Source organism: Pteropus vampyrus, unplaced genomic scaffold (genome assembly GCF_000151845.1).
Source record: "Pteropus vampyrus isolate Shadow unplaced genomic scaffold, Pvam_2.0 Scaffold22, whole genome shotgun sequence".
NCBI lineage: Eukaryota > Metazoa > Chordata > Mammalia > Chiroptera > Pteropodidae > Pteropus > Pteropus vampyrus.
Window position 1 is genome coordinate 9,251,530 of NW_011888803.1, and position 10,366 is coordinate 9,261,895.

At 34.9% G+C, this 10,366-nt stretch overlaps 1 protein-coding gene across 2 annotated transcripts in view; it reads left to right on the forward strand.

Annotated features, from left to right (window-relative positions):
- Window positions 1–10,366, forward strand: part of HS2ST1 (heparan sulfate 2-O-sulfotransferase 1) — a 172,121-nt gene continuing 161,755 nt past the window's right edge. For both annotated transcript variants that reach the window (XM_011355592.1, XM_011355590.1), the window contains exon 1: window positions 1–485. In XM_011355592.1, the coding sequence (XP_011353894.1) occupies window positions 362–485 (124 nt within the window). In that variant the 5' untranslated portion in view covers window positions 1–361. The remainder of the gene's footprint in view (window positions 486–10,366) is intronic.

Genomic DNA, 10,366 nt, shown 5'->3' on the forward strand with positions numbered 1-10,366 from the left:
AAAGGAGGGAGGGAGGGAAGGAAGGGAGCGAAGCAGGCAGGCGGGCGCGGGGGTCGGTGACTGAGGCAGCAGAGGGAGGCGAGAGCCCGGCAGCCGCTTCGCGCTGTGTTTGCAGCGCGGGCTTCTGGAGGGGGCGGCTGCTGAATCGGCCGAGGGGAAACGGCCACCGGCGGCGTTGGTGCTGGCGCCTGGGGGCGGGGGATTGGGGAGGCAGGAAGGGGGGTCGCTGCGGTGGTTCTCCTGCTGTCGCGCTCTCCTTCCCTTTCTACCAGCTTGGTGGGCTCCTCCTGGCGTCTCCCTCGCCTCTGGGGTCCCGTTTCCCGCCCTACGCGGTATGTCTTGATCCCGAGCAGCGGGTTTCATGGGGCTCCTCAGGATTATGATGCCGCCCAAGTTGCAGCTGCTGGCGGTGGTGGCCTTCGCGGTGGCGATGCTCTTCTTGGAGAACCAAATCCAGAAACTGGAGGAGTCCCGATCGAAGCTAGGTGAGGAGCAGAGCCCCTCTGGGATGAGTGAGTGCTGTGGAAGGGGCCGGGCCAAAGAGGTGTTGCAACCCTAGCAAGTGGGTGTTCGTCTAACCTGTGGTTTGGCTCGGGAGCTGGAGTCTGAAAGAGGTTGCAAAGAGATCTGGGACTGGGGACATCGAGAGCACACGCTCCAAGAATGGTGTGAAATAAGCTTGAGTGGTGTGTTGGGCTTGCGAGGTCACGGGGCAGAGGTTGCAAGGTTGGGCTCAGCTACAGGGTTACTCCGAAGTAGGCATTCCGTGGGAAAAGAGCAAAAGAAGACCGAACTCGGTGGGGAGCGGGTACTGCTGGAGGAGACAGAAACGCACAGCCTCTTGTGTTCTCTTAGAAGTCGTCCAGAAAGACCTGGCAGTGTAGGTCGAGGGGTATTCTAATTTAAGATGCGGGCACTTGGATACGGAATCTTTGAGGATGGGGAGGTTCCCCAAGGGATAAATGAGCAGAAATGGAGGGAGATACTGGGAATGATGGTGAGTAAAAGAAATACGCTGTAGTGAGTTGCACTCTTGTGCTGGGGGCAGCAAGGGACCACAAAACTGATGGGAGAAATAGGCTGCCCAGGTAGGAGAGGAAAGCAAATAAAACGCTTCAACGAGGTAGTGAAACGAGGAATCCAGGCATCTAAATTTTTTCGTGGCGCCAAACGGATTAATATTTTGGGCATAAGGACATATATATATACATTGCTTCGCGGCAATGTCGATGTGAATTTAGAAGGGGAGGGGACGCTGACGGTATTATTGAGATTTAAGTTTACGAAAGGAAAAGTAAGATTATGCAAAGAGTTAACCTTATAGTTAAGTACTTTAAGGAGTTAACAGTACTTACTTTAATGGGAGAAGCGGTCTTAAGTACAAAAAGTTGGATAGTGAAGTTGTGAAAGACCAGAAAAACGCACAGCTTTAATAGGTAACTTTCAGGTTAGAAGGGAACCTGAGAGGAGCATTTGGGAGGAGGTTGGGCCGGGGAGCGAGTGTTTAAAAGAATGTCAGCGATACACCTTGGTTTAAATATGTATGTGACACTTAAAAATCAGTTCAAGAGGCTGTAATTTGAATACGGAAAAGTAATGTGAAGTGTTTTTATACACTTTCACCTCAGCATCGTTTAAAATACTTTTTGAGAATCAAGCCATAAAATACCAGCAACAGTATAATTTAGACTAAGAAATTACAGCTAGATGTTGCTGTTCGTGATGATTAGTATTTAGGAAAAATGTATCAGAAAATAATTGTAACATTACAAGTAGTAGCTATTTGCGGTTTTGATAGACAAAAGCCTTGGAGGAAGTTAAAGAGCAGTGTATCAAAGAGCATCAAATTTGATTGAAGTGCAAGTAAAGTCGAAGAGGAGCTAAGGATAATTCTAGTCCTCAACTGAGTAAAACTTACCCTGTACAATTTTGAAGAGATCAAATTTATTTACTATGATTTTCTTAATATGTGTCTTGTACAATAGAAAAAACATTCACTTTAAATATTGAAGGTTGACCAATATGTTTTTTCTATTCATTTGGATCTATTTATCAGCATTCAGGGTCATATTCTGGTTTTATTAATGACCCAGTTTTACAGGAAAAAAAAAAGACTCCTCATAGAGAAATTTGAAAGTTAAGTTAAAACTAAAATTTGTACTTATTCTTTGTTGTATTGCTATATGGGTTTCTTAGACATTAGGATAACTTCAATTTTTTAATTTTCTTTCTTTGCCTAACTTTTTTCCTGATGCTTGAAAATGTTTTCCATAGACACAACCTGAATGATTTTAGAGAGTTATCTAAAGATGTAGAAAGCCACAGGTAGAAAATAATGTGTTTTTTTTGTAATTTTTTTACAAGAATATTTTAAATTTCATCATAAATAGTAAATGGGGATCAAACTAAATAATTCTCAAAAATAGCCAAAGAAAAGGAGGAGCCTCAAGTACAAAACACTTGAAGGAACTAATAAAACATGGCCAATATAACACGTAACTTTATATCAGCAATATTTCAATTAAAAAAAAGTCTTATAAAAGGCTGTACTAAAACAGATATTGCTAGTTAGTAATCTTCCTTAGAAAAGGAAGGCTGAAGGCATAGTTTGACAACCAGACTCTGTACTAGGCACCTTTATATGTGATATTCTTATTTCCTCTTCCAAGAACACCAAAGAAAGCTATTTTTACAGATGTGAGAACAGGCTCAAAGATTATATAACCTGATCACATAGCTAGTAAGTGTCAGAACCAGTATTGGAATCCAGGTATATCTGATTCCAAATCAAGTGTTCCTTTAATTATATCAGACTACTTGGGACTTTATATTAACATTACACTAAGATTTAGCAGTTTCTATAGGATTTTTAAACTGTAATGCCAATGTTTAATTGTATTACTAAGAAGGAATATCATTCTGAGAAAATCCAATTTCTGACACAAAGGAATTGGTTTAGTGTAATGTCTGGCCCTTGTTTATATTTGTATAATGAACATAATTATATTACCCAGTGAATCAACTGAGATAGGTAGCTTATTTCTTCTACAGGAAAAAAAAAAAAAAAAAACCTGTGGTGGTTTTCCGTAAGTGTAAAATCACAATATTAAAAAAAAGTATTTTTTATTTTGCATTAGAAAAAACTATTAACCATTTTTGCTCTTAAAAGTAATTTTATTGTTTATCTTTCTGTGCTACAGATGATTTCAAAGGATTGTATTGTCTGATAATGCCTTATGCACCTTGACGTGAGAGTATTTTGATGGTTAGACCTCTAACAGAGCAGAAGATGTGTTCAAAAGTTAGGTGTATTCACTGACTGCTTGGAAATTAAATATATAAATGGGAATTCCTAAAAAAGTCAATATCACGTAATATAGTTTTTTAAAAAAATGAATATGGTATCATGATCTACATGTTACTCTGTATCTTGCTTTTTTTCCATTTAATGCCATAGACATCTTTCCAGGTCAATACATATATATTTGATTTACTCATCTAATAGCTGTAGAATATTGCATAGTATGCATGTATTATAAATTAAGCCATTACACCAATAATGGACATTCAGTCCCTTTTCCCCACTTCTTTTGCTTCTTTCCTTCCCTTTCCTTTTCTTTCTTGATGTTATAAACAATGTTACAACAAACATCCTTATATATGCCCATTTAACTCCTATGTGTTGGTATCATTTTCACTAGGATAAATTCTATCTGTGGGATTCCTGGGACAAAGGAAATATGTATTTTGTAGTTTAACAGATTTCTAAATTTGTTATGTTCCAAAACAACATATTTTCTAAAAGGTCACACTAATCTACACTGCCAACATATACTCACAAACACTGAATTCTATATGCTTTTAACTTTTGCCAGTCTGAAGCTGTGAAATGATATGTTGTTGCACTAATTTACATTTTTAGGTTGAACTACTTGTTCATTTCCATTTGTCTATTGGGTAGTTTATGTTACCAAATTTTAGTTTCTTAAAAATATATATTAGAATCAGTAAACCTTTATTTGTCATATGTTTTACATCTATTTCTCTCCAAGTCTCTCATTTACTCCTTGATTTAATGGTGTATTTTGCTTATACAGAAGTTATAAAATTTACAGTCAAATCTATCAGTAGTTTTCTTATGTTGTTTGAGAAGACTTTTCCCAACCGAGATTGTGTAGTCTCTATATTTGGTTATAGTATTTTATAATTTTTATTTTTTACATTTAACTCTTTAAAGCATTCATGTGTTTATAGAGATTTATTATAGTTTCTCTGTGAATAGCCACTTATGTTATTAAATAATCAGTTTTTTTCACTGTATGTTATAGTTCTTTTACTCAGTATATGTATTAAATTTTCATATGTTCTTGGATCAATTTTGGACTCCATTCTTTTCCACTAATCAAAGATTCTTTAAACTTCAGGGACCCCTAGATAGGCTTCAAGGCATCCATAAATTCTCTAAATTATACACATAGCTTTCACCAGATTTGCAGAGGAGTATGACATCCCCTTAATAGTAAGAATCACTGATTTGTAGTAGATGGTTCATATTTAATGGAGTGAGTGTATTTTTTGTTTTTTGTTTTATATTAACATATTACAACATGCAGCTTGTGAATTACATTTAGGATACACATTAGTTGTGAAAAAATTACTTTGGAGTGTTACATTGTAAAAACTTCATTTATTAAAATGTGTACTTAATTTTCCTAATGAAGTGGAAAACTACATGAAGTCAAAATGAAAACTGACACTTAGCTAACTAGTTACTTAGCTGTTTACTTAGAACTGTGCATGTCAGAATTTGTTGCTTTTTTACAAAGTAGTTTTTTCTGAATCTCGAGCATACCTGTTGCTAATGCTGGCTGTTGAAACAGTGCAATGAAAACTTTTTACATACATTATGTGCTTGATAATATTCTGTAGGGCTTAAGAATTTAAGATATTTGTTGTTTGTCTTTAAAACACCACTACATAAGTTTAAAAAGCTTCAAGACATAACTGTTTAAATGAGGATAGTAATTCAGAATGGATTATGTAGCCATTTTCATTGGTGAAAATTATGTTGCTTACCATGTTCTTAAAACACTGCTAAACTAATGAACTAACTCTAGGGCCAAGGCCGAGACTACTCTTTGGAATTTGGTAGTTTTTACAAGTGCCTGAAACCATATAAACAATACCTCTTAAATGTTCCCAAGAATGATAACTTTTACTACTTCTGAAATTGTTTGAAAACCTCACAGTAGTGACTGTTTAGAAGACTTTGGATAATTGGAATGCAGTTGTTCTAAAATTGCTCATTGGTGCCTCACTTATGAGTCCTGGGTAGAATATCTAGTGTCATAGTGTAGTCACTGGAAATAGTTGATCTCATTTAAGGTAATCCCAGGATGTCTCACTGCTACTCTATTGAGCCTTCTAATAGCTTTTTGGCACTTAGTGAAATTGAAATGATAATGACTATGCAGACACAGCTCTCTAGAAAGACTACTTTTAAGGGATGTCTTTATAGATGGACTTTATAATCGTGGTTCACTAGAGCCTAATTATTTACAGTTATCTACCCACCTGCTTGTAACTATTTATGTACTCTGTCTTTCTGCCTGTTAACTATAGATTCAATGTTTATTGGGCCACTTGTGAACCTGGTCCTGTTCCTTCACCGATTTAAAGACATGGTTCCAGAGAAGTTTTCCCTCATTCTCCTATAATCATCATTTCCTTTCTTTTTACAGGATTTTTCTCATTAGCATATGAACATGCTATTATTTCTCCTAACCAAAAAATAAAAAACAGTACTTTCTCTTGACCAGTGATCAGTTTTTGGTCTTTATCTTACTTAACTTACCAGAATTTGACATAATCGATCACTTCCTCTTTTTTGAGACTTTCTTTATTTGGCTTCCAAGATATACTCTTGATTTTCTTTTCATCTCCTTGGTCACTCCTCTGTCCACTGTGTTATAGTCTCCTTTTCTCCTCAACTTTTTAACATAAGAATGGGGCTCAGTTCTTGGAACTCTTCTCTATTTACTCTCCCTTAGTTGGTGGTTTGTATGCTGACAACATTCAAATATATGTTTCTAATCAGACTTGTTTTTTATTTCCTGATGTAATTTGGCTGCCCAGTTGAAATTTTCTTTGAGTAATTGATAGACTTCTCAAACACAATGTCCAAAATGGATCTGATATCTCCGTCCACTGCCTCACCCTATCTAACCTACTAACCACTTTTATCGCTGACCTTCTCCCTCTCAGCTGATGGCAGCTCCATCTTCCAGTTGCTAAGGGTTGACTTCTTTTTCTCATACACTGCGTCTAATCTGTCAGAAAAATCTTGTTCGCTTTACCTTCAAAATATTTCTAGAATATGACTTCTACTCAACACTTTCACTGTTATCACCCTAATTCAAGATACCATCATCTCTTTCCTGGATTACTGCCATGTCTTAACTAGTCTGTCTTTTTCTACACTTGCCTCCCTACAAACTATTCTTAATATAACAGCTAGAGTGATCCTTTAAAAATGTAAATCAAATCATGTCACTCCTCTGCATAGAACTCTTTAGAAGCTTCCCGAATTAGAGTAATGTTAGCTGCTTTTAAAACAAAGTTCACAATTTTATTGCCTAAACATAATAAGTGACTTTTTATTCCCATTCGTGTTGTAGGTGATCATTTTGGTAGATGATTTTCCTCTACATGGGTGATTCAGGGTCTTAGATACCTTCTGTCATGTGGTTCTGCCATCCCCTCAGACTTCAGAATTCTCTGCTGTCAGCCTGGGGAAGAGGCAAGACAGGTTGAGGAGGTCCTCTTTTCTAAACTTCTTTGGCTTCTTTTGCCCTCAGTTTATTGATGAGGACTTGTCACCATCTATATGAAGTGGGGGACTGGGAAGTGAGGTTTTTAGCTGGCCATTATTTACCAATTAAAACTGGATACTATGGAATGAGGGAGCATATATTTGAATTTTTTGAATCTTTCTGAATAAATCCTAAAATTTATTTAGGCTTGTTTTATGAATCAGAATATAAACTGTCTTGGTAAATGGTCTGTGTGAAAATGAAAAATGTATATTCTGTTGTTATTTGGTGGAGTGTCCTGTAAATGTCAATTAGGTCAAGTTGGTTTTGGTAAAATTGTTCCAGTCTTCTACATCCTTGATTTTCTTTCTGCTTACTTATTGCATCAATTATAGAGTGAGTGATTTTGAAGTCTCTAGTGATAATTGGATTTATCTATTTCTCCTTGAAGTTCTGTTACTTTTTGCTTCATGTATTTTGAAATACTGTGATTAGATTTTTGAACATTTAGTAATGGCATGTCTTGATTAACTTATCCCTTTTTCATTAGGAGGTGACTCTCTTTATCCTTGGTAATATTCTTTGCTCTGAAACCTACTTGGTCTAATATTAATATAGCCACTTCAGTTTTCTTTTGATTAGCATCAGCATGTGATATTTTTTTCCCATTTTTAAAATGTTAAACTGTTTGTGTCTTTATTTAAAATTGATTTCTCATAGGCAATATGTAGTTGAGGCTTCCATACAGTTTCACAATCTCCCTTGTAAATGAGGATATTTAGAGTATTTACTTTTAATGTAACTATTGATATAGTTGAGATTATATCTCTGAGTTATTATTAGCTTTCTGTTTGTTCCATCTGTTCCCCGTTCCCCTTTTTCTCTTTTTCTGCTTTCTTTAGGATTACCAGAGTATTTTTTAAAATTTAATTTCATCTCATTCGATGACTACTAACAGTGCTCTTTCTTGTGTGTTTTAGTGGTTGCTTTTAGGTTTATGGCATACATTATACTATTTCATATATAGTATAAGAACTTTACCATTATATTTTCATTTACTTGTTCCTAGCTTTTTACTATTGTTATTATATATTTTACTTCTACATATAAGTCCTGTACACATTGTTACTATTTTCGTTTTAAGCAATCAGTTTTAAAGAGATTAAATAATTTTTAAGTATTTTATATTTACTCATACATTTTCTGTTCCCAGTGATCTTTATTCTTTTGTGTACATGCAGATTTCTATCGGGTACCATTTTCTTGCATCCTGAAGAATTTCTTTTAAGATTACTTATACTGAAAGTCTACTGCTGATGAATTCTTTTCAACTTTGAATGTCTGAAAAAATCTTAATTTTTGCCTTAGTGTTTGAAAGATATTTTTGCTTAGTATAGGATTCTAGGTTGACATTTTTTCTTTCATTACCTTAAAGATGCTGCTACATTGTCATTTGTCCTGCCTTTTTTTTTTTTCTGGAAATGCTGCCATCATTCTTATCTTTGTTTAGCTGTGCATTTTTTGTAGATATACTTTTTTAACTAGGTTTTAAGTAATTATATGGGCCTTGCTGTAGTTTTTTTTTCATATTTCTTATGTTTTGGGTTGATTGAGCTTTGGACTTGTGGATTTATTATTTTCATTAAATTTGGAATGTTTTGGCCATTTTTCTTCAAATAGTTTTTATGTACCCTTTCTCCTTTCCTTTGGGAACTCAAATTAAGTGCACGTATATTGGCTATGTAGGTTCTTCCACAGTTCAAGGATATTTTGATCATTATCTCCAGCATTTTTTCTTTTGTATTGTTTGAGATAGTTTTTACTGCTATGTCTTCAATTCACTAATCCTTTCTTCTGCAGTATGTAATCTCCATCCAGTGTATTTTTCATCTCAGGCATTTTTTTCCCTCATCTTTTCTTATGTCTGTTGGCTATCTGTTTGTCCTCCTTGGAGAAATGCCTATTCAGGTCCTTTGCCCATTTTTCAATTGGATTGTTTGTTTTTTGGATGCTGAGTTGTATGAATTTTTATGTTTTTGGATATTAACACCTTATCAAATGTATCATTGGTGAATACCTTCTCCCATTCAGTAGCTTGTCTTTTTGTTGATGATGGTTTCCTTTGCTGTGCAAAAACTTTTTCGTTTGATGTCTCCTTTGTTTATTTATTTTTGTTTGTTTGTTTCTCTTGCTCGAGGAGCTATATCAGAAAAAATATTACTAAGAGCAGTGTCAGAGAGTGTACTGTCTATGTTTTCCAGGAGTTTTATGGTTTCGGATCTAACATTTAAGTCTTTAATTCATTTTGAATTTATTCTTGTATATAGAGTAAGAAGGTGGTCCAGTTTCATTTTTTCTTTGCATGTATCTGTCAGTTTTCTCAGCATCATTTAATGAATAAGACTGTCTTTACCCAATTGTATATTCTTGCTTTCTTTGTCATAGATTAAATGACTATATAGATGTGGGCTTTATTCTGGGCTCTCTATTCAGTTCCATTGATCTATGTGTTTGTTTTATGTCAACACCATGCTGTTTTGATTACTTTAGTCTCATAGCATAGTTTGATATCAGGTAGTGTGATACTTCCAACTTTATTCTTCTTTTTCAAGATTGCTGTAGTTATTTGGGGACTTTTATATATTTTATATATTTTAGGATTATTTGTTCTAGTCCTGTGAAAAATGCTATTAATGTTTTGATAGGGATTGCATTGAATCTATAGATTGCCTTGGGTAGCATGGAAATTTTAATGATGTTAATCCTTCCTATCCATGAGCACAGTATATTCTCCCATTTATTTGTACTTTCTTCACTTTCTTTCTTCAATGTCTTTTAATTTTCCAAGTATAGGTCTTTTACCTCTGGTTAAATTTATTGCTAGGTATTTTATTTTTATCTTTTGATGCAATTGTAAATGAGATTATTTCCTTAATTTCTCTTTCTGGTAGTTTGTTTTTGGTGTATAAAAATGCAATTCATGAATGTTAATTTTATATCCTGCTACTCTCCTAAATTTATTCATCAGTTCTAAAAGTTTTTTGGTGGAATCTTTGGTGTTCTCTGTATATAGTAATATGTTATTGCAGATAATGTCAGTTTTGCTTCTTTCTTTCCAATTTGGATGTCTTTTATTTCTTGTCTGATTGCCATGGTGAGGACTTTCAATACTATGTTAAATAAAAGTGGTGAAAGGAGACAGCCTTGTCTTGTTCCTGATCTTAAGGAAAATGCTTTTAGCTTTGCCCCACTAAATGTGATGTTAGTTGTGTCTTTTCTTATATGTGGCCTTTATTATGTTGAAGTATGTTCCCTCTATTCCCACTTTGCTGAGAGTTTTTATCATAAATGGATGCTAGATATTGCTTGAACTCTTTTTTTGCATCTATTGATATGATCATATGATTTTTATTTTTCATTTTGTTTATATGGTGTATCATGTAAGTTGATTTGGGAATATTGAACCAACCTTGCATTCTAGTAATAAAGCCCACTTGAATCATGGTGTTTGATCTTTTTTAATGTATTACTGAATTTGGTTTTCTAGTATTTTG